The 24,983-nt window shown below is 39.1% G+C and overlaps 2 protein-coding genes across 11 annotated transcripts in view; both read left to right on the top strand.

Annotated features, from left to right (window-relative positions):
- LOC143182094 (uncharacterized) overlaps positions 1-24,983 on the top strand; it is a 50,915-nt gene that overhangs the window by 17,177 nt on the left and 8,755 nt on the right. The window contains exons 5-6 of one of the 10 annotated variants that reach the window (XM_076382850.1): positions 12,064-13,375; positions 14,650-14,841. The exons of 2 other annotated variants lie outside the window; for them this stretch is intronic. In XM_076382850.1, coding sequence (XP_076238965.1) covers positions 12,064-13,375; positions 14,650-14,706 — 1,369 coding nt within the window. In that variant the 3' untranslated portion in view covers positions 14,707-14,841. 7 more of the 10 variants (XR_013002392.1, XM_076382846.1, XM_076382854.1 and 4 more) reach the window with 7 other exon arrangements.
- On the top strand, positions 863-2,834 carry LOC143182097 (uncharacterized). Its single transcript, XM_076382859.1, has 2 exons — positions 863-1,176; positions 1,302-2,834. Exon 2 carries the CDS (start codon positions 1,381-1,383, stop codon positions 2,371-2,373), a length of 993 nt encoding a protein of 330 aa, XP_076238974.1. The 5' UTR covers positions 863-1,176; positions 1,302-1,380; the 3' UTR covers positions 2,374-2,834.

Raw genomic sequence — 24,983 nt, 5'->3', positions numbered from 1 at the left:
ACTCTAAATACATGTGACTAAAGACCATATATTTTGCAATAATATATTGCAATAAAAGAGAGGTTTTCAAGAATACTCGAATACGATAAAATTCTAATTACATTAAACATTAGCATATCGAACATCTAGTTTATATTGTGCCATAATTTAAAGAAAAATTTTTAATCAATTAAATTAGGGAGAACAAGTAAAAGAAATTTTTCGTTAATGGTTAAAGATCAGAAACAATAAATTTGTATATTTCTTAAATAACTTTGTTATTTGTTATCTCTACTTATCTACGGAAAATCAGCGTAAAATAAAACAATTTATCATTAGGAATATGTAAGAAAATAAAAAAGAAAAATCTAAGACTATTCAAATGCAATATGCAGACCAATTCATATACAACAAAGAATTATATGAAATCTACTGTATATTCATACGTATCATATTTTGTCATACGTACTATCATAATTCAGAGAGGTGTTAATCAAATTAACAATAAGCATTTGTTTATTACAACAGCTTTTAATAAAATTAAACTGCCAAAATTTATAAAGCTAATCGCAACTAATATTATGCGTTTATTTTAATAAGTGTATTATTTGTACAATAATAATAATTTTATTTTCTCATTCATATTTTTACATATTTACTTTTAAAGCAGTAGTTTAAGAAAGATTATTTCACGTATACATGTCATTTGTTAAGCGAAAGAGAAGCAGACTTTTTGTTTAACTATATAATAATTTTTTAACACTGCGAAATATATATTATAATTATGTAAAGATATTGATTTTGTTGATACAGTTTGTTACGTATTTAAAAAGGTTTGAAATAGTATATGAAAAATAAAATATTCTACGTTTAATATTTTAGAGTAACAAATCATCCTTGTTAATAATAAAGCAGAAGAAATGGCTTTAATGTAGAATTAAAAATTATTTAGTGTAATTCTTATATGACAATATTAATAGACATAAGCAGTACAATCTTTTATTTAAGTATGACAATACAATATTATGAATATTCAAGTGAAAATATTCAGCATTTACAAAATTACAAATACTGAATGATACGTATCGTTAAGATTGAAAGCTTTCATCGCCAATCCTGAAGAAAAAAGAAGAGAAGAGGACCGGAAGAGCAAATCGGAAGTTTAATATTTTATCGTGTGCGATGAGTGTATCACATGTACATCAGTTTGACTCTTCTTTAATAAAAACAGATTTTCTTATAAAAGCAAAGTTGTCGTTGCATCTCGATTCGCTAGACTACGAATTCTTATTGACGAGAATCTTTTCTCATTTTCTTCACAGATCTACGCATCATCCAGGAGATTCAAGCACTGACATCGAATCGTCGATACAACAGGAACGACCATCAGAAAAATCAACCATGATAAAAGAAGACCTTTGCCTCGAAATAAATCTCGAAAATACGCTGTTGAATGACCCTAAGCAAACGTCAACCGAAGAGACCATTCTCGAAGAAGTGGACCCAGCGCTCGCTGAACTGCCCTCAGCACAGGCTTTTTATCAGTGTGAAGTGTGTACAAAATTTTTCAGGACGAAGAACCTTTACGAGGGCCACTTGGTGTCCCACAGCGACGCTCGTCCTTATCAGTGCGACATTTGCGGGAAGTCCTTCAAAAGGACCAACACTCTAGCCGTCCACAAGAGGATCCACACTCACGAGAGGAATTTCGTGTGTGACGTTTGCGGACACGCGTTCGTGCAAGCGTTTCAACTGACCACGCACCAAAGACGCCATTACGACGAGTACACCAGGCACTGCAAGATCTGCAAAAAGGGATTCTTCACGAACGCCGAGTTGAACGGCCACATGAACGTGAAGCACGGCGCCAAGGAGCATGTTTGTCACTCGTGCAACAAGTCCTTCCCGAATAATCATACTCTGATGAAGCACCTCAGGATGCACGACCCTAATTTTAAACCTGTGAAGCACCAGTGTGAGTTCTGCGGCAAGACGTTCGTCTACAAGAATTCTTTAGTGTTCCACGTGAAGTCTCATATGGGAGAGAACAGGCACGAGTGTCATCTGTGCGGTAAATCTGTCTCTTCCAAAGGATCGCTGCAGGATCATCTTCGGCTGCACAGTGGCGAGAAGCTGCTGATCTGCGATGTCTGCGGCAAGGCGTTTCGCAAAAGGAGCACTCTGGTCGTCCACAAAAGGACACACACTGGAGAGAAACCATACAACTGTGATACTTGTGGGAAATCATTTACCCAGCACTCCACTTTGGTCATCCACAAGCGCTACCACACGGGCCAGAGACCCTACCAGTGCGACTACTGCAACAAGTCATTTGTTTCTAGATCATCTCTGAACGCTCATATCAAAGTTCATATAGTCAATGTAGTGGACTAGTCGAGAGGAATTTGTTGAGGCTGGTGGATGGGCGCTGGCAATAACGTGTGGCATTTTTCTAATGAATGATACAGAAAGTACAAGAGGAGACCTCGTTAAGGAAAATGTTGAGCTCAAAGTAGCATTTTTAAGATTAAAAATTGTAAACGCTACTGTCTTACCTGATTCTAAAACTGTGTTTTAATATTTTGTTGGACAAGGATAGCAGTTTTTAAGTACAACAGAAGCTGGTGCTTGAGAGAAGTTAGTACTAACTTCGTTGCTTTAAGGTACAGCAACTATGAACTTAAAATTTGTAAGATTTGTACATTTTACAGCTTTGTTCCTTGGATAATGTACAAAGTATTTTTTTATTACCACTTTCACAGCGTTAAGTTTGACAAGTTGCTGTACATAGAATCTCAAAGAGAAAATATATGTAGATGTAGAATTTTCTTGAATTATTTAATTACCGTGGAATGTAAAATTTTATTGAATAAAACCACTGTTTTATATTGTTAAAACGTGAACCCTGTTATTGGAAATGTAATGTGTTCCAGGATATGCAGTACCATCTCTCAAACTTATATTTGTCATACGATACTTATCACCTTAGACCCATTAATTTCTGAAATCGGTTTATAAATCAGCTGAAGAGCGACATATCGAACTTTGTAGAGCCTGCTTGATTATCAACTTCGCTTCCAGGTACACGATATTGTGCCATTCGCTGGACATCGTGTCCGGGCACAAAGACTGCGATATCCACAACGAGGAATACCCGATACTGATGTGGCCATTCGAATTTTTCTATTTCAGGTACAACCGGGTACACTATTCCGAAGAGTATTATCCAATGGCAATGTTGACGAAGCTCGACCTGATGAAGAAGGACGCAGATCCAGCGACCGCGAAATCTCAAGAGAAACGTACCACAGGCAACGCGACCGTCCCTCCAGAGAATCAGGATCAGAGCTTCATAAAACAGGAGGTGAACGACGAGGACGACGAAGAGGATCTGCCTTTGGCCTACCACTGTAAACTCTGCGGCGTGTTCTTCGCGTCCCAGGCTCTGCTGGACAACCACGAGATCGAGCACAAGGGCAAACGTAAGAACACCTGCGCTCAGTGCGGCAGAGTCTTCAGAACGTACGTGAACCTGCGGAAGCACATGAAGAAGCACACAGGTCGCAAAGGGGGTCGTAAAGCTGGCAGCGGTTCTGTCGTTAATCGATCGTCGAATCTGAAAGTTAAGAAGGAGAAGCCTGAGCTAGAGCTCCTCTGCAAAACATGCAACAAGGTGTTCCGACATAAAAGCAACTACCAGAGGCATCTAATGCGACACACTGTAGGCGATCTCACGTGCAAGCACTGTCCCAAGAAGTTCCGCCTGTTCCGAGACTTAACCAGACACGAGAAGACTCATTTCTACCCTAGCTACATGTGCAAGGAGTGCGACTACGAGACCACAGTGTTGGCAGCTCTGAGCATCCACATGCTACGGCACAAGGACAAGGCAGACCTGCCGTTCAAGTGCAACGACTGCGACAAGCGGTTCCGTAAAGCGATCGACTTGCAGGAACACTACAACATCCACTCAGGGGACAAGCCTTTCGTCTGCCAGTTGTGCGGCAACGCTTTCTACTTGAGACGACAGCTATCCGCCCATTGCAGGCGCATGCATCCTGAACTGAAGGCCAACAAAGTGACCAGCACTGCCTGCGACATCTGCGGCCGGGTGCTCGCGACGAAGAGGTCCCTGTTCCGCCACAAGGAGAGCCATAATCCCACGAAACTGTACCTCTGTGATTACTGCGGCAAGAGCCTCAGCAGCGCCGAGCATCTGAAGAAGCACAGGCGCATCCACACCGGCGAGAAACCGTACGTTTGTGATATCTGCGGGAAAGGGTTCACCGATTCTGAGAACCTTAGGATGCACAGAAGGGTGCACACTGGGGAGAAGCCGTACAAGTGTGATCAGTGTCCGAAGGCCTTCTCCCAGAGATCCACTCTGACCATCCACAGGCGAGGGCACACGGGTGAGAGGCCGTACGTCTGTCAGATCTGCAATCGTGGCTTCTCCTGCCAGGGCAACTTGACGGCCCACCAGAAGTCCACCTGCGTTTAATCGTGCGAGTGCCTTCTGTCGAGGGTAGAACTCTGATCGAGCGGCTCGCGGGCTGCTACACGCCTCCTGGGTATTGTGAAGGCGGACTTCACTCTGATTACTGTGAGAATTAATGACTTATCATTCGGCGACTAGTTAGGGTCACTATGGTCAACGATGATGCGAATAGTTGACACGTTATTCATGCATGCATCGATGAACGCGGGGGGATAACGTCGAGGCGACTTTCGGATTAATGGAATAGATTCTTTTTTATGTTTCATGATATTCAGCGGCGGTGTCGGTATATCGCCTCTTGTATGGTGCATCTGCGAGTAATTGTATTGCCGATTAATATTACGTGTTCGATGCTTTCCAGAGTTCTTCACGCTGTTTTCTTCTTTCTTTCCTTTCGTTTTTAACACGTTACACGCAACGCGGTTGGTAGCTGTTCGTTGAGCAAGGATATGTGTCGTCATCGTTTAGAAGTTAGTCCTTGAGTTAATATTGTTGCGCTCGAATTTGCAATTGTTGTCGCTCTATTCTTCATTCGGTGTGCATGGATTCATTGTAACGAGAAGATTCGTGTTGTTTCTCGAATTTGTACAGCAAAATGTTCACTTGTTCACTCGGAAAGCGGATACATCGACTGATGAATTTATGTTAATTGTCGATACTGATAACCATTATTATACGTTTAATAAAATTACGATGAGCTAAATGAAAAAATGAAGCTAGCGTGGCGATTTCTTGTTCCACAGATCAAATTATGCTTCCGTTTCGTCGGGAGAAGGGCACCATTTACTTTTAAGTCCTCGTTAGAAATTAAAGTGGGTAAAACTGTATTCTGATGTTTTCAGAAAGTTTAACAGCCATGTAAAAGCGTATAATGTGCTGAAAATCGATGTTGTTAATTCCAGTGCAGTTGGAATTATAAAATCACATTATTAAAGGTATTGAAAATTTCATTTCCAACGTCGAAAGATAATTTATGAAGAACGACTGAAGAAGACGAAAGATAAATAATTCTTCAGCTTATCCCAAGAATCGAATAAGGTGCAGAAGAATATAGAACATGAAAACTGAATGTGTTCAACAGTTGAAGAATCTACAAACTAATAATGATGAAACAGTGATCTACAACCCTGCAAATATTCGATAGACAAATGACTATGTCTTACTCACTGTTCTTTAACAAAACTTGAAAGTGATGAAGATGAATTTAAACGTTCCTCGGGCACAACTATAATATTTAGAAAATATTTAGAAAACGAAATAAGTGTTCTAATGAAGAAATTTGATAAGTCTGAAAAGATGTGAATACGAAGAGGCCTCTTATAATGAAGCAAGATTCAAAGAAGAAAACTTAAAGTTTATTTAAAGGTGTTATTTGAAAGATTGGAAACTAGCCATAGCTTCATGCAACACATTTGTCGATTTTATGTGATTCCTTTCATGTTTAATTCATATTATTAAAAATACTGTTGTTATAATTACATCAAGAGAAGTAGATTTCTAAGTGTTTTCGTTGAATTGGGTGAAAAATACTCTGGTTGTAGAGTATAGAACTAGTATTTATAAATACGATTTTTTATCGACGCAGTTTACATGTTCCATTCAAGAAGTTCAAGATGAACATAATCGAACGTACTTAAAGCAAGCGGCTTTAAGGTGCAGACAATGCCTCAGACGCAGCAGGAAAGAAGCGAATAGCTCCTTAATTCCAAGTTGAATTTTACATTGATTGTAAACCGTGTAAGCGAGTTCTCTTAACCTGGTCGCATCGATTGTTCTAGAAGCTATGATACTCGATGTAAGTAGCATTAATTGTAAATTTATATTAACTTTGGTGCAACGTTTAACGGGGACCCATCGCTTGTACTGGATTTGTTCCTTCAATTAAAACCATTACAGAAATCGTTCAATTCTCGCTGTACACTTCATAATATCTTTCCACTCGCCTCCTGTCCTCCTTGGAAAGTATAATCAATCTTCGAAATTAACAAGGATAAGCTCTGTCGAACGACAGAGACGATACCACGATCGTATCAATTTTCAATTGCTGTTTCTTTACATGACTCTAAACGATACTTTCTTGCGACTGACTAAACGAAACGGATGTTTCAGGATGTCGAGGATCACAAGAACATCGACTACGCGAACTCCAGCTCAACCGCTCTTTGTAGCCTGCCATGTGACTCCTTTCCTGGATCAAGAGGAAAAAGATCAAACGTCGATTCATGTCAAGTCCCCGCCGATATCTGACGACGAGGAGAACCATGTTCTGATGAGCGACATTGGAAGCACCTACGACGATTTTGAAAGAGACAAATCGGTAGAAGAGGATATTGGATTGAGCGACAATGATGATATGTACCTAAGTGAAGTTAATTATCATTCTTTATCGAACAATATTGTTATCAGCGATGTTACGTCCATCAGAACGCACAATGAGGATTCACAGCCAGATAACAGCAATAACCCGACAGAAACTGACACAACTGAAAACACAGTAAAAACTGTATTAGTACCTGTCAGAGACCCCGTAACAAGAGAGCTTAGGAACGTGTTAGTGCCAGTTGAAGTTAAAGACGCTTCGGGATTGAATATAATTAAAAGTGTCCTAGTACCTGTTCAGGACGAAGACGGGCAGATGTCGTACCAGATTAAAATAGTATTCGTGCCGATCAAGCCTGAGTTGAGTCTCCCTCAAAAGAAGCCTAAAGTGTCACCAGGTAAAGGTGCCCCCAAATCAGTGAATGGTAAAAAGTCAGAGGATAAATCGAGTGAAGAGAAAGAAGTGGAAAAGATAGTGGAGAAGGAAGTAGAGAAGGAAGTGGTTCTAAGAAACATGGAGGATAAAAGGGAAGAAAGTAAAGTGGAAGAGCAACCGAAAGACGAGCCAGTAGCAGAGACTGAGAAAGAAGAAGTGGATGTAATACTGGAAACCGTGAAGAACACTTGTCCCTACTGTCAGAAGGTCTTCGACAACGAGATCCAAGTGGACAGACACGTTCGTAAGAACCACAAGAAACCGTTTCGCTGCAAGGTCTGCTACAACTCCTATGTTTCAAGGGAGTCCCTCGACGAGCATATGAAAATCCACGGGAATGACACGCAGCTAGAGTGTCCCTTCTGCCACCAGAGGTACAAACGCATGGTTGGTCTGAGGTACCATCAGATTCGCGCCCACAGCACCATCGAGCCAAAGTTCGCGTGCGACCAGTGTGGCAAGCGCTTCAAGCTGAAACACGACTTGGCTTCGCACATTGAAAGAACGCACGTCTTTGAGACTCACATATGCAGATTCTGCGGCAAGTCTGTAAGGAACATAAAGCAGCATGAATGGATGCACGAGAAACAGGCTAAGAAGGTTGACTTCCCTCTCAGTTGCCACCTCTGCCCCGCGAAGTTCAAGCGACAGACTGGCCTGGATAATCACCTGCTGGTGCACAAGAACAGCATCAAGTGTGACCAGTGCAGCAAGGGCTTCATGTCTAATTGCGAGTTGGAGGACCACAAAGCCAATCACACGGGAGCAAAGACGTTCGTCTGCAAGTACTGTCGTAATGCCTACTCGCAGAGGTCCTGTCTGGTGGCTCACAAGCTCCTCGTCCATGGGATACAGCACCGTGTGCCGAAGGAGTTCCAGTGCAACGTCTGCAGCAAGAGCTTCGCCACTGAACACAGCCTTCGCAAGCACGTCGCCCTGCACTCGAAAATGTTCAGCTGCTCACACTGCGGCAGGGAATTCGCGAGCAGTCACAATCTGAAGCTGCATATCAGGAAGCACACTGGTGAACGACCTTACGAATGTAAAGTCTGCAGGAAGTCTTTCGCTAGATCCAACGCGCTTAGGATTCACAGGCTCACTCATACGGGAGAGAGGCCATACGTCTGTGATCTATGTGGGCAAAGTTTCACCCAAAGGAGCAGCATGATGGCTCATCGCCGGAAGCACCCAGGAAGCCATCCACCACCTCCTCCACTGCTACTCAGTAAACTCGAAATTAATGAGAATGAGTTTTAATGATTGAATTACGAGGTGAGAGTACTATACCGTGAATGAACGTAGGATACAAAAAATTGCAGTAAAGTAAAGTTAAAGAAGAATCTTGGGAATTAATTAGGAGTTTATTTATATGTTGTTTCTTATCGTTTAAAATATTAATGATCTTGTAGCATTTAAGACTGTTATATTTGAATGACATTTTAAATTAATGTTTTTCATTTGTGTATTTTTATATAATGATGACTGTTGTTGGCATCTTCATTTGGTTTAAAAATGATTTCATGCCTTAATATTTTCACGTTTAAAGACATAAAAGGTACTTGTTCCTATCTTGTTTATAATATTAATACAGATTCATGGAATTGGATTTTTGTATATACTGTTACAGTATAAAGTTTATTAGAATATTATTTGAAGATAATCCTTAGCACTTAGTAATCTTAAGACATTATAATTTCTGTGATTTTTAAGTTTATGAAAAATTCCTTGACACAGCTTCAGTGTTGATTACAAATTTATAATAATGTGAAAGTTCACCTGAATGCACTGTATGATTTAAAATAATATCTATTCATTTATTTCCATCTCCTTATTAACATGTAATCAATTCTTAAAATCTACAGAAACACACAAGAATAAAAGAAATGTCAAACACCAGAGAAGCAGTTCTGCAATCGTTTTGATTTTCAGTTACTTTCTGTTTAAGTCAGTGTACCGATTCTTCTTTGCGACTGACTAAATGAATGGGTGTTTCAGGATGTCACCAACCACGGAAATACCCACCATCAAAATGCCAGTTCAACCACTCTTTGTAGCCTGTCGTGGTGTTCCGATTTTGGACCAAGAAGAAAAAGAACAGTCATCGACTGAATCAAGATCTCCAATTTCCGATGACGAAGACCAAGACTTACAAGATAACGTTGAAGGCCATGGAAACTGGAAGTTACTAGAACAGGATGAAGACGATGAGTTATTCAGTGACAATAATGATGACATGTATCTTAGCGAAACTAATTACTGCAGATTACCAGACATCGTCAAAAAAGAGTCGTTACGGAACGAAGTTCATAACAATTCATTATCCAGTGCAGTTTGCGAGGATTCTTCAATAGAAATAGATTTACCCAGGCACGAAGTCCAGACGGTCCTGGTTCCAGTTAGGGACCCAGTGACCAATGAAATTAAGAACGAGTTAGTGCCAGTTGAAATGAAGGACGAAACGGGGGTGAATATAATTAAAAGTGTTCTAATACCGATTCGAGGTGAAGATGGCTTACTGTCATACGAGATCAAGAAGGTTGTTGTGCCTATTAAACCTTTGCTAAACTTACCACTCAGGCAATATTCGCCCATTATATGTAATAGTCCACAAATGATCAGTGTCTCTCCAACAACCTCTGAGTCAAATTCAGAGCAAAAGAGGAGAAGATTGAATCGGAATGCAGGAAACTCAGTAGATAATAAGAAAATACGAGGCAGCAAAGGTGATACGAATCAGAAAGTAGAAAACAATAAGAGTGAAAAGACAGGGGAGAAGAAAGAAGAAAAAGGCACTGAATCAAACGTTTGCCCGTATTGTCAGAAAATAGTCAACGATCACAAGAAGTTGGATCAACATATCCGCAGGAATCACACGAAGCCATATCGCTGCACCAAGTGCTCCAACACTTATGTCTCGAAGGAAGCTTATGAAGAACACGTAAAATCCCACGAAAAGCCATCGTTCGTAGAATGTCCTTTCTGTCGACAGAGATACAGACGCATGGCTGGCCTGAGACAGCATCAAATCCGCGTGCACAGCACTATAGAAGCAAAGTTTGAATGCGATTATTGCGGCAAACGCTTCAGATTGAAGGGTGATCTGATGATGCACATAGAGAGGACTCATTTGTATGTCACTAAGGTCTGCAGATTTTGTGGTAAAAATGTGAAAAACATAGCGGGCCACGAATGGCAGCACAAGAAGGCAGGCAAGAAGCTTCTGTACCAGTGTCATCTCTGCCCCAATAAATTCCGAAAGCAGAATGGTCTGGAGAATCACCTGTTGATGCATAAAAGTGGTTTCAAGTGTGACAAGTGCAGAGCAGTTTTCACCTGCCAGGCAGCACTTACGAAGCACAAGAACGCGAGACATAAAGCTGATCTGGTCTGTACCATTTGCGAGAAGGAATTCCTTTATAGAGGGAATTTCTATCAACATGTGATCAGTCACGCTGGAGTCAGGCCATATAAGTGCGACGTCTGTGGTGAGGATTTCAGCCACAAAATTACCTTCATTAAACATAGAAATTCTCATCCAGGCCCGTTGCCTCCGCTCAACATGGCACAAATTGCGGACTTAGCTAAACAAATTTTAGAGAATCGTTAGTGTATGAGAACTGAAATTCTTAGAGATATTATGAATAATTTTACTCTTCCATTGCAGGGTTCATAAGATTGTTCTGAGTCTGAGGTTCGCTACAGTGATCTTAGACTACTTGCTGTAGCATTGCGAAATGTCCTCTCTAAAATACCAAAAGAAGTATTCTGTATGCACTGAGATGCTTTTGTGAGCATTTCCAGAAAGATGTTTTTTTTTTGTGTATCAGCAAATTTTTTATTCATTTTTGTATCATAATTTAGAAAAGAGAGATTATGTATTTACACACGAAAGGAAATCACATTTGATTGTGTTGTTCACTAGTGTTCAAAGCTGTAGCACGGACATGCGAGGAGAGTGATATTGGCAGGAAATACTGCAAGTGTGTGTGTGAGTGACAGAGAGTACAAGACTTCCTGTGCAATTATTAAATCACATATGTTTTCGCACAGATTTTTTTTTTTAATAAATTTATGGTATATTGTATATGGAGTATGTATGTTTGATAATACATAGAAGCTAATGCAAGTACCATTGTACAGAAAAGTCAGTATCATATTTTGTGTTCATTTCATAGAGCATATTTAAATATCGACATTGAGTAGTTTGTTAAATTGTCTTTTCCTAATAGGTCATTTCGTTTCGAACATTTCTTAGGATGTCATCGTTTATAATATTTTATAGATTGCTTCGCTTTCATTCTTGTGTACCTTCCTAGTGGCAATATAATTAATGTATTGTTACGGAATGAGAACGATAAATGTGAAAACGTAATTAACAAATACAAATAAACGCTTGAAATATTTTGTAAAATGTAAATATTCTTCTAAAGCGTCGAAACACTTTTTATAGTATATAAATTTTCTGTATTGTTAATTTCTATTGTGCTCCGAAACAGGCCAAGATAAAGTGTTATAATACATGTGGAAATATGTCTAAACGCTACAACTTGTATAATAAAGTGTATATTAAGCAACGCAAAAGTAAGTTACATTTTTAATACATTTGAAGAGTTATAAGATGATCTCCAAGTTATACATGTTTTCTTAGGTATCGTTTTTAATCATCTGTGTGATACAAATTAATATAATTTGTAGGAGAAAAAAGGTCTTCCGTATGTTGGTTGAACAATTTCTGTTTCTTGTTCAATGCTTCACTTTCTGGGAATAACATTCAAACACTAGTAGAAACTTCTACAGAATATACACTGATGCAATACTATCCTTGTTTCAGAAAAGAGCTTATCGCAGTACAAAGAAGACCCACAGGCGAAAAGGTGATTTTTCGTTATGTGATACTGAAGAAATCCCAGAATCAACGTCAGTTACAAAACACGACAAGACCCTTCAAGAGTCAAGTTACTGTATGCATTCAGCAAAACGGAATAAATGAACAAATGAAAACGGGATCTAAAATAGTCACTGTTTCCAACGTTCAGTTACAAAACACACCAAGACTCTTCCAAAAGAAAGTTATTCTACGCCCCCAACAAGATGGAGTAAATCAACAAATAAAAACGGGATCTAAAATAATTCGCGTTTCCAGCTTTCAGCTGCAAAACACGTCAAGACCCCTCCAAAAGCAAGTCACTATACGCCCTCAACAAGACGGAGTGAATCAACAAATAAAAACAGCAACTGAAACAACTACCAAAATCCAAGAATCAGTTAAACCTGAGGGAGTTACAGCCACCCAAGTCCAAGGGCCGCCGATACCTGAGGCTATAGCAGCCAGCAAAGCCCAAAAGTCAGCTAAACCTGAGATAGTCACAGCCACCATGGTCCAAGAGTCATCCAAACTCAATGCAAACAGGACCACCCAAATCCAAGGGTTATCCAAACCTGAGGCAGCCACAGCCACTAAAATTCAAGAGTCAGCTAAATCTGAGGCAGACCAAGCCGAGGTTGACCTCCTGGAGGAAGTTCGAACGACCTGTCCGTTCTGCGGGAAACGATTAACCAGCGTGGAGAGACTGGAGTACCACGTCATGTGTGTTCATCGACAGCCGCACCAGTGCGACAAGTGCAAGAAGGCCTTCCAAACAGAGCAAGCTCTGGAGGACCACAAGGTGATACACCGCCCCGACTACTTCTTCAAGTGCGAGGTGTGTCACGTGAAGTACAAGAGCGAGGGCACCATGAAGAGGCACGTTCTCAGGGTGCACACTCTCAAGGAGTCCAAGTACATCTGCGAGCACTGTGGCCGCGGCTATAAGTTGAAGATCGACCTGACGCAGCACATAAAGCGAAACCACTGCATGGAGGATCAGGTCTGTCGGTTCTGCGGCAAAGTCGTGAAGGACGTGAAGTCCCACGAGTGGAGGCATCAGAGGCAGCTACGGGAGGATAGGCGGCAGTTCGCCTGCCACATGTGCGACAAGAAGTTCTGTCACAACAGCAGGTTAGACAAGCACTTGAGGCTCCATGAGAAAGGCTTCAAGTGTGACGAATGTGGTAAAGAGTTTCGAGGCACTAAAGAGCTTACCAGCCACAAACACGGTACCCATGGTCGGGGGAAGACCTGGACTTGTGAAGTTTGCCAAAAGGTTTTCACGTCTTCCACCAACTACCATCAGCATCTGTTGACACACGGTGGCATACGACCTTACAGATGCGACATTTGCAAAGAGGACTTCACGCAACGGTCCAGTATGCTGAGGCATAGAAGGCAGCATCCTGGACCGTTGCCACAGATACCTTCGGCGCATACTCAAATCGCTGATCTCGCTAGGAATTACCTGTACAAGTTACGAAATGATCTGATCGACAAGAACGCTTTGCGTAACACGAAAGCGTGATAGATCAGCTATTTAGGGAGAGTATTCATCATGTGAAATGTGATTCTGAATCATTACTGTCCTATGTCATGATGTTAATGTTTAAGTAGAGAAATGCACAAACGATTCTAAGTCATTGAATGTCAGTGTTGAGACAATGTTGAATACAAAATTTATTTACGAAGTTTTAGAATTTACAGAGAGTGTTAAGTTAAACAAATGAGGAAACAAAGCGTCTTTCTGTGTTTTGTATTACTATCTTTTAGTATTTTTAAAAATACAGATACCTGGAAGTTTCTCATATTAATAATTTAATTAGTTAAGAAACTAGAATTAAGGAAATAATAGTTTGACTTGTATATCTATATTATACATTCCTAGTTTTAAAAAACAGAATAACAGAATACGTTTTTTGCTACCTTTCGAAAATGACATGTTTTTCAGTTTCAAACATTTAGTGTCGGAAATATTAATAATATGTTATTATTTCTATTCTAAAAAGTTCAATAAAAATGGAACCATTAAGTAAGAAGCCGACAATTCTAAATATATTACAGTTTAAAATATTAAACAAAAATTTATTCTGGGTTGTTGATAGATGTTTGGTTTCTTTGTTAAGCATTATTACAATATATTCTGTGCGTTTGGACGATTTTATTTGCGTTTCAATTCGACCAGGAATAATGTAACAATAAGCATCAATATGCAGATTTGATAAAAGTGTAATTATTCTTTCTTAAATCGCCAATGGGAGAAGAAAACGTAAACTATCCAAAACTATCAAGGGAAAAATGGCACTGTTACATTTTCTAAAAATTAATTATCACGTAGATCTTAGATTTAATTATACATTATCTTCTACAGAGTAATTGTACGTAAGTTCAATAATACAATGTTAAACGAGACGAGCCTCTGTAGAGGCTATTTCTCTATGAATCGTACTCACACCAGTGCATGCTCTTTTGCGCGGTTAGCAAAGGCTCAATTTTACAACACTCGATTGTCTGAAGTGTATTCGACTGACTAGCTTTATGATTTTTTAGGTGCAATGCTACAGACCCGCTCGCTCCAACTTTTCTCCTAGTAAAGGTAGAAGATAATTACTTTCGGATACCAACGACGTTGAGCATGTTCATGATGAAGGAGCCAGCGCCTCCCGAAGAGAACAAGAAGGAGGACAGCAAAACCGCGAAACCGAATGAGAAGGAACCCGAGGAGAAGCAGAACGACATCGACAATTTCGACGACTTGGACGACGCGCCATTGGACTTCCGGAAAAAGCAAGCAGAGGGGCAGGGGATCCTCAGCAAGCAGCCACTGAAGAAGAAGCTGCACACGTGCGAGATCTGCTACGCCTCTTTCGACCGCAAGAGCAAGCACACCAGGCACATGTCCAAGCACAGCAACTCTCGGCCCCACAAGTGCGCAGTGTGCACGAAGGGCTTCAAGACCAGTGCTCACCTAGCTAGACACATGGAGATCCACGACGAGCCAGTGAACCTGCACGCGTGCAGCCTCTGCGACTATAAAGCTCGCACGAAGCCCTATCTGAAGATCCACTACATACGCAAGCACACGGAGGACTACAGCTACAAGTGCGAGCAGTGCGGCAAGATGTTCAAGGTGCAGTCTGACTACACTACCCACGTGAAGGACCACGACACGGAGTCCTGCGTCTGCGACATCTGCGGCTCCTCCTACGCCAGCAAAAGCTCCCTGTACTTCCACAAGTACTATAAACACAAGACGAAGGTGAAGAAGTTCCAGTGCACGACCTGCAAGAAGAAGTTCAAGTCGCAGAAGAACCTGGACAGCCACATGGAGCTGCACAAGCTGAAGTACGTCTGCGAGCAATGTGGCATGGAGTCGAAGACGAAATACGGCCTGACCAAACATCTGAGGACACACTCGGGGGAGAAGTCCTATCTCTGCGCGATCTGCGGGAAGACGTTTGGTTGTCTCAGCTCGCAGAAGATCCACCTGCTGACCCACGTCGGTGAGAGGCCCTATGTGTGTGATATTTGCGGGCAAAGCTTCACGCAGAGGTCGCCGATGATGCTGCATCGGAGGAAGCACCCAGGGGTGCATCCACCCCCTCCGCCGATCAAAATCACGAACCTGTTGCACGGTGTGCAGGACAAAATTATTGTGAACAAGAGCAGCAAGTAATTGGGACGCACTGAGCGGGGAATCAGTGTGCTGTGGGACTGTTCTGTACATTCTTAATGTAACCTGTGGGAAGACGTGTCGCAGTAAGATGAGAGAGCTCGGTACCTAGCTCTGGGTAAATTTGATTACATAGAAGATTGTTCGTACGAACCAAGTGTACCATTGAAGTCTAGCTTGAACGAATTATAAAGGGTTTCTATTCTTTTTATGTCGAGGGTACTTAGGCGGTATTGTGAACATGGTACGTGCAACTTACTCGCCGAACAGCGTGATACGTAAGTTTTTACGTTTGGAAATGAATTAGAATATTTTCACGTTTGAGGATTAGGCCGAAGTAACAGTTAAATGTGTTGGAGATTATTTGAATGATTTATTTAGTTTTAAAGAACTTGAAGGGAGGGTAGTAAACGCATAAGCTTTTAAAATATCGCATTTTTTAAATGAACGATTTAGATTCATTCAGTGATGTTTATTCATTTGATTTTTGTTTTTTTTCTTTTCATTTTCAAGTTACATATGTTCAGTAGTTTGATATTTTGGTGGCATTTAATTAAAAAGTATAAACTTGAAAAGATCATGTTTGAGAGTTAATAATTATTCAAAAATAATTCTACTAAGTTTAATCATTTGACTGTTAAAATCATATGAAACAATTCTCTACAAAAATTATAATACTTAATATATGAATTGAATAATATAAAGTTATTATCAAGTACACAGTTCGAACGAGAATATTTCAATTATTTTTTAAATCTTCCAAAATGTTCATTTACATATAATTTAAAATCAATTACTATTTTAAATATTTTAATTGCCTGCCTTGGATTCGTTCAAATAATTTACAAAGTGCACAGCATATCATTAATCTGTTACACAGAATAAAATTGCTTTTCTAAAGTTCTATTCTTGGTAAGAAGTGTTCAAATGATGAAAATTATCACAACAAATTTGGGAATACGATTAAAGAGTACGAAAATTTCTGAAAGTAGAAATTGTAAAATATAGAGCGAATTGGTGATAACTGAATATGTTAAAATTTGACGGAGAAGATCAGTACTTCTTGGACTCGTTTACGAAGACACAACTTTTATATATATAAATATAAGAATAACATAAAAATGTAATATAACTATTCATATTCTTACGAGAAAACTTTATATTACCTGTAAATTTGAAGAAAGAAATATATGTACACATATATAATATTATATAAAATATTTTAGTTCTTACGAACTGTATTATTGATACTGTAAAAAAAAGAAATAATTCTTGAATCAAGAATAGCTTCTCTCTACTTAATACTTAATGTAGAAATAATCTGCTTATGTGTTTAAGATGAGAGTTAAATACCAATTGTGTGGCAAAGTGCAATTTCTTAAATATAATTTTTTTTATTTCGCTATATTAACAAAGTTACATATACGAAAAATTGATTGCTATTACGTGGATCAGGAATAAACTGGTACAATTAATTTTTTTTATATTCTACAGCAATAAAAAGTTAAATTAAATTAAGAGTAATACATGCGAAGATATTTGTCTGTCTTCGGTGGAAAAAACTTACCAATGTATTTTTTATGTAAGACAAATAAATACGTTGCAAAGTTGTATCGTTTATACGATAGACTAATCTTTCCTTTTATTTTTAGGTCAAGAACATCTTAACCTGCTCAGAAATCATCGTATGATGACCAAAAATATCGACACATATGTTTCTTCATTTATTAATAGCATTGTTATTATCAAATCAAAAGTCACAGGGTAATACATCATCGGGTATCAAAACGAAATTGTTTAATAAAGTTGTCTGAAGATTTACCATGTACAGATACTGTGCAAAATCTTCAAGAAGAAGAATTTCATCTTCTAGAAGCATTTAGAGATTCATAGTAGACTAGATTAAAAATATTTTATTTGTTCTAAGTCGGTGAGAGTTCAAAAAATGTTTGAAAATGAACTCCAAAATTTTACCAGCATTGCAATTAGCTCTGCTGGATCTTCTCTAATGAAGATAATAAATTAAAAAAGAAATATTTATCAGTACTGTTTGTTCAACAATCAAAAAGGTTCAACTTTTTTATTTCATATAATTAGCCCAATTTAAGAATTCTGAATACGGAATAATAAAGTGCGAGAGTTAAAGTTATCACTTTTCATATTACGAAAGATGTGACATAAGTTAAAGTGAACTTTAGAAAATGGTTTATGCTGCCAGTGTTTTCTGGAAAATTTTTGTGAATTTATATTAGTGCATCATGAGTATACGACGTAAGTAATGTAATCGAAAACATAAATATGTGTTGTATTAAAGTTATATATATTTTTTCACGAATTGCAGGTCAATGTTTCGGGACACATTATCATGTACAAACATGTACGTATAAAAAATAATATCTGTTAATGAAGAAAACGAAGTATTATACTTCTCATTCTTCTAGTAATACTTTTTAAGCAAAATTTAATGTTGTACTACTAGTTATGATTTAAAATTATATACAAATACATAATGAACATTTTCTGCAATTTATATCTTTAACTTCGCCCGCTATAATTAATACTTATGAATATTATACATGTGTTATAATCATGTACTTGAATTTTCTTCAATAAACACTAATAAAGTTTGATTCAAGACATGTATTTGCAGAACTTTTATTTACTTTATATTGTTTTCATTTACTTTAAATGCAATATACAGAAGAAAGATGAAAATGTCTGTTATAGATTTATATATCATTCCGGCTGTTTAGGTTGCAGAAAGAGCAGAAAAAGAAGACACTGAACAGGAGAAGGCTTCTCATCAGAAAAATACCATCGAAGATACCACCTGCACCGTCGAAGAAAACGCGAGAACCACCAGTGAAGAAAGAGCAGAACTTGGAGAACACACGTGAAGAACAAGTAGAAATTCGCAAAGAAACAGTAAAATTAGAACAAATGGACTGTGATATATGTCAGGCCACCATTCCTAAGCAAAAGTACAGGAGGCATTTGCTGAAACATAAGAGGCCCGATGATATTAAGTGCGACGTGTGTCTCAGAAAATTTAAACACCATAGGAATTTGATGAAACATAAATTCCATGCACATGGAGATGCACCTAGAATCAAGTGCGAATACTGTGATTTCTCGACAGTTCACGCTTCTTACATGCAGGTGAGTTGATAACAAGTGTTTCTCTTTTTTTAACTACTTATGCATTCAGTTTTATACCTCGTTTAATTTTCTTGGACTGTTTAAATTACTTATTCTTCCAATACAATACAATGACTTGAATTGCATAAGTACTACATTTAATAATAATTCTAGGAAGATTATATAACTTGGTACAATTCACATACATGAAGTTCGAACACTAGAGAATATTATACTTCTTGAAATAAAATTAATAGCATTCTGATTAAAATTTACTAGCATGAAAATTTAGTGTATCGATATCGAATAGTAAAATTAGGTATTTATGGATTTAAGTGGAGGTTCTAATTTCCATTACAGGTTCACATGAAGCGCAAACACACCGTCGATTTTCTCTTCTCCTGCACCAAATGCGATCGAAAGTTCCGCGTGAAAGCCGATTACATGAAGCACTTAGTGACTCACGAGGGCCAGCCATGCATCTGCGATGTATGTGGCATCAAAGTGCCGAACAAGATTTCCCTCTACTTCCATAAGAACTACAACCACACGGTGAGAGACGCCAAGTTCAAGTGCCCCATGTGTCGGAAGAAACTGCAAACTCAGAAGAGTCTTGACAACCACATACAGCACGTACATGAACGAAAGTATCAGTGTGATGTTTGCGGGGTGCAATTGACTCGTAAAGCAGCCATCAAGAAACACCTTAGAATTCATGGTGAAAAATCGTTCTCGTGTCATATTTGTGGCAGAACTTTTGCTAACGCTAGTACTAGGAAAGTGCACCTCTTAACACACTCAGGAGTCAGGCCTTATATTTGCTCGTTATGCGGGCAGAACTTCACCCAGCGTCCTGCCCTTTATGTTCACTGGAAGAAGAAGCATCCAGATGCCACGGAGACACCACCCTCCGTGTCCATAACACATATAATTAATTCTATAATGAAGACTGACGCCAAAGCAAGCGATACGAAATAGATGTGATAATAGGATGTAATTTTCCTTTAGCGATTGTATTGTAAACTTGAATTCATTGGAAGATTTGAAACAACTTCGAAGATACGGGTTTTTTTGCCAATGCCTTAGGTTTCTGTTTTGTGCCCCATTGAACTGAATAATGTTTTCTGTATTGTAACAAACGAGTTTTATTTCGATGTCTTCTTGGGATTCTGTTTAGCATCTTTATTAGTACCAAGTTTTTCTAGTTTGTGTCTAATAAATTTAGTCAACTGTTTATGTCAACTAAATGTATCTTTAGGTGATCGAAATGAGAAGGGGAAGAAGCAATAGACCGAGGAAATAAATGTAAAGATAGTATTTACTCATCCAATACGCGTTTCGAGTAATGAAAGATTGTAACAGCAATTTCTTGTTCGAGACAACAATTGATGTCTGCGACAAGTTTAGTAATTAAACAGAACTATTAATAACTTGTACAGTGTGAAGATTACATACATGAAAATTTGTATGCAAATCATGCGATTTATTTTCAGTCGTGTATTTCAAATTTGCTAACATAAAGTATTAGAATTTTCGAAATATATTTGTGAGTTACTTTAGTTCGAAGGGAAATGTTGCGCTATACTTTTACGGTATGCAGAAACATACGTACCTAGTGTGGCATACTACAAGTTACCTTTTACTGACTACTTTCATTCGTGTTTTAGGAAATCAACGCGGCATTTAAATCAGGAGAAGAAATGCAACGGCGCGACAGAGGAATTAAAGATTCCACATAAAAAGTCAGATATGCTTCGTAGAAAAATATTTCGACCGCAGAAAAGTCGGAAACGTAAAAAAAAGAGGCGCGTATCCAACTCTTCTTGCAACGACGAAGCGAAGACTCACGTGTCCAACCACGTTAATTTCCAGGAAGAGGAAAGGCTACCAAGAAATGGTTACTCAAATAAATTAGGAAACGATAAGGACTCCACGCAACAAGAGGACCTGTTCAAGAAGCTTCACGATGGTACCTACACATGCGACATTTGTCAAACCGTGTTCGAGCAGAAGAGCAAGATCCTCCGCCACATCACCAGCAAGCACAGCTTCCATCGACCCTTCAAATGTGCGACCTGCAGTAAGACATTCAAATACAAATGCGACTTGAAAGCCCACAGGCTCACTCATCAGGAGGTGGATTCGAGTTTGCTTCACTGCTGCGACAAGTGCGACTACCGTACAAAAGCCAAACACAATCTGAAGGCTCACTACATCAGGCGGCATACAGACGACTACAAGTTCGCTTGCGAACATTGCGGGAAACGCTTCAAGATGGAGTGGGACTTAAAGTTCCACATCGGCACGCACGGTTCTTCCCAGCACATGTGTGATATCTGTGGAAAGTTCTACACGAGTAATTATTCCCTGTACAAGCATAGGAAGGTGGCCCACTTGAACGAGTACAAGTTCCAGTGCAGCGTTTGCAACAAGAGATTGCTGACACAGGAGAACCTGGACAGTCACATGGAACAGCACAGTAGGACGTACGAGTGCAAGGAATGTGGCAAAGTGTTCGCGTCGAAGAGATACCTGGCGACCCATGTAACTACTCACACGGGTGTCAAGCCTTACATGTGTCAAATCTGTAAGAAGAACTTCCGAACGTCGCATATGCGGAACACGCACCTGCTGACGCACTCCGCCGAGAGGCCACATATTTGTGACCTTTGTGGACAGTCGTTCAAAAGAAGATATTATATGATAGAGCATCGACGGAAGCATCCTGATGCTCATTTGACTTCGCCTCCAGTGCCACTTGGGAGGAATAAAAGTAGCGTTGATTCGGGGGTAGAGTTTGTGACCGAGTTCCAAGCAGATATTTCATCCTGAACAATTAGTTTTTAAGTAAACTTGATACATGTGATGTTCGTTTTTAAATACGTCCAGTTTTTATATTTTGTTTTTAACAACCTGCGAATTTTTTTACTATGTTTTGTATTTCGAAAACAGTGTAGATGGCAAGAGTGAACGTTGGTTTGTAAAAAATAGAACATATGGTTAGTATTTTATAATAAGAACATTATAATAAGAACACTTAGCATTAAGTGGAAGTAAGACTGTGAAGCCTACTGTACATAATGGTGCGCATGTAAGTTAAGAAAATTGACTTCGGAACCTTTGATCAATTTGTGCAATGTCTACATTGTAAAGTATTTGCTTTTTATTTATTTCTTTTATGCAAATTTTATTATAACTTAATTTTTTTATTTATCACAGTCATCTTTTTTATTTTTTACATATGTAACATTGTTTGTACATATACTTGTGACAATAACTTGTCCTTAATACATGTGAATTTTAATCACAGTTCGTACTAAACTGTTCGGTATAGAGACAGCAATAAATACTCGTAACATACAGAAGTGTAACTAGTAATCCCAGTAACCTGAATTATAAACTTCCATTTGTAAAAATACGTAAAAGTCGCATTAGATCTGCAGTAAGTAACGTTTGTGTACCTGAGCTCGATCCAAAGTCCTCTAAAATTAATCATCCCTTTCCGCTGTGTTTTAGAGCATCAATGGGGAGCAAGATCATCGTAACTACGGACTCTTTGGGTCGATTTGTCATTGGAGAAGATTCTATGCCAATGAGACTCTGGCAGCATATTGACCCTAATGGTAAATTGCATTACTCGTTGGTACCTGCATTGCCTGATGCAGCAAAGTCTGAAAAGAATTCTGAGGTGCTCCAAATGTCCATCAAAGTCGAGGACAGCGAGGAACAACCTAACATCCAGAAAACCAAGTATGAAGACAGCCAATCTTCGCTACGCTTCTACGAGATTCCTATCAACGCCTGTGATAAATGTGGGATGAAGTTTCCTACAGCAAATATGCTAAATCGACACAAAACGTCTCACAGTTTGAAGACTTGGCTTCGAAAGAAACGTCTGAGGAACAAACGCAGGCTAATTTCGAAAAAAAGGAATAGCAAAACCCAGTCTCAGAAATCTTCAACGAAACGCAAGTACCCTTGCAACCTTTGTGATTTTAAGTGTAGTAAAAGATCCATTTTGACTACACACATTAAGAAGAAACATAAATCGCCTACAACTAAAAATTCACAGAAGACTCGCGTAACAGGCTACACAGGGAAAAATCAGTCCAGACTAACCGAGCAAGTAGAGGAGCATAGGGATGTGAAGGCAACAAACTTTGCCTGTGATAGCTGCAGTTTCGTGTGTAACAGAAGCAGTACCTTAGTTTCTCACGTAGCTCAGAATCACCGGAAGTTTGATAACAGAGAGACTTCTTCCAAGAAGAGATGCAAGTCAGTAGAGTATTTCGATGAACCTTTGAAGCAAGAGAAACTAGAAGAACCGTGTTCACAGGATGAATATAAAGAGTCTTCCTTCACGCTGCCCACCATAGAATGCAAGGATGAGTTGCCAATGACCACTCGTGCGACCGACAGACAAGGCAAAAGACATAACAAGCAGCCTCCAGAGGAGCAATGCACCTTCTGCGATTTCAAGTGTTCAAAGAAAAGTACTTTGTACTCTCACAAGCGTCAGCATAAGACCGACATCAGCGAAGTGTACTCCTGCAACGAGTGTACATTCAAAACCAACAAGAAGTCATCCTTGTATTCACACATCAAAAGGAAACACAAACTGCCGAAGTCCTGCACAGCTGACGGTCAGCCAACACTGTATCAGTGTAACCAGTGTGACTACAAGAACAAAAACAAGTACGAGCTGAAAGTACACGTCGCTAGGAAGCACTCAGATGACTATAAGTTCTCCTGTGAGACTTGTGGGAAGAAGTTCAAAGTCAAAGGCGATTTGACTAATCACATACGCTTCAATCACAAGGAGCAGCCTGTCATATGCGACGTTTGCGGGAAAACGTGTCTGAATAGTAACTCTCTGTACGTGCATCAAAAGTTCGCCCACTATAAGGCCAAGTACGAGTGTCAGGTGTGCAAGAGGCGGATGGTGAGCCAGGAGAACTTGAACGAGCACATGATAAGGCAGCACGAGAGAAGAGAGAACGTTGTTTGCGAGGAGTGCGGCAAGACCTTCTCCAGGAACAGCAGGCTGAAAGTTCACATGAGAATCCACACTGGCGATAGGCCGTACATGTGCAGCATCTGCAACAAGTCCTTCGCGCGTAAAACAGCTCTGAAGCAGCACTTGCTCATCCACACTGGCATCAGACCTTACGTTTGCGACATCTGCGGCAAAGCGTTCACTCAGAAGCCTGGATTGATCAGTCATAGAAAGTCACATCCTGGCTCGCATCCTCCCCTACCGAGAGTGTTGATTGATCATATATTGAATGACATTATGAATAACTGAAATGACTGTGTAAAGTGAGAAGAAAGTGGACAGTGTTAATGGATGATGTTTCAAGATAGAAGTACAAGGAACTGTTTTGTGCAATTAAGACTCGGTAATATTTTATCGATCCTTTTAGTGATTAAGGAATAGTTACTTGTAAAAAAAACTAAGTTACTATGTTGGATATTATGTTTATAGGGTAGATACATTACTAGTACACGATGTTTGGATTATCCACGTAAGTTTATTGTCCATAGGAAGTATAAAGATTTACAGAACAGATGATTATGTGCCAGATTGGTAAAATATACTTAGAGTATCTAGATGTTCATTGAAATACGTGTTCAAATTTGGATAGTTTGCGTTAAATTATTTGTAAAAACGAATATTTTACTCCTTGTTTCTACCGACGTTGTTAACGTTTATAGAAATATAAAGATACTTCAACAATCGAAAATTGCTTGCCAAGAATTGCCATTGAACTATTTTATTGTAACAATTGCAATATATACACTTGCATATTTGTCACATATGCAGAATTTTATATGTAATATATCCTACATAAATTTGAAACTTCGAACGTGTAATGTTAAATGATGACACACAAGTTGTCTTCTTTATTACAGTGAAATGCATATCGCAATGCGAAGAAGAGGAATTCCTCGATAATTAAATGATATTAATTGTCTCCATTATTTTAATATTACTTTGACCTCGTCAGTGAATTATAAAAGTGCTTTTTACCATTTACCAATAACTCCATGAAACAAGTTATACCTCACGAAG

This window comes from Calliopsis andreniformis, chromosome 8, assembly GCF_051401765.1.
Source record: "Calliopsis andreniformis isolate RMS-2024a chromosome 8, iyCalAndr_principal, whole genome shotgun sequence".
Lineage (NCBI taxonomy): Eukaryota > Metazoa > Arthropoda > Insecta > Hymenoptera > Andrenidae > Calliopsis > Calliopsis andreniformis.
Note: the sequence above shows the minus strand (reverse complement) of the source record. Positions and strands in the feature narration are given on the sequence as shown.

What these genes read in the sequence shown, in the direction of transcription:
- LOC143182097 (XM_076382859.1), top strand. Translation starts at nt 1,381, where the DNA reads ATGATAAAAGAAGACCTTTGCCTCGAAATAAATCTCGAAAATACGCTG.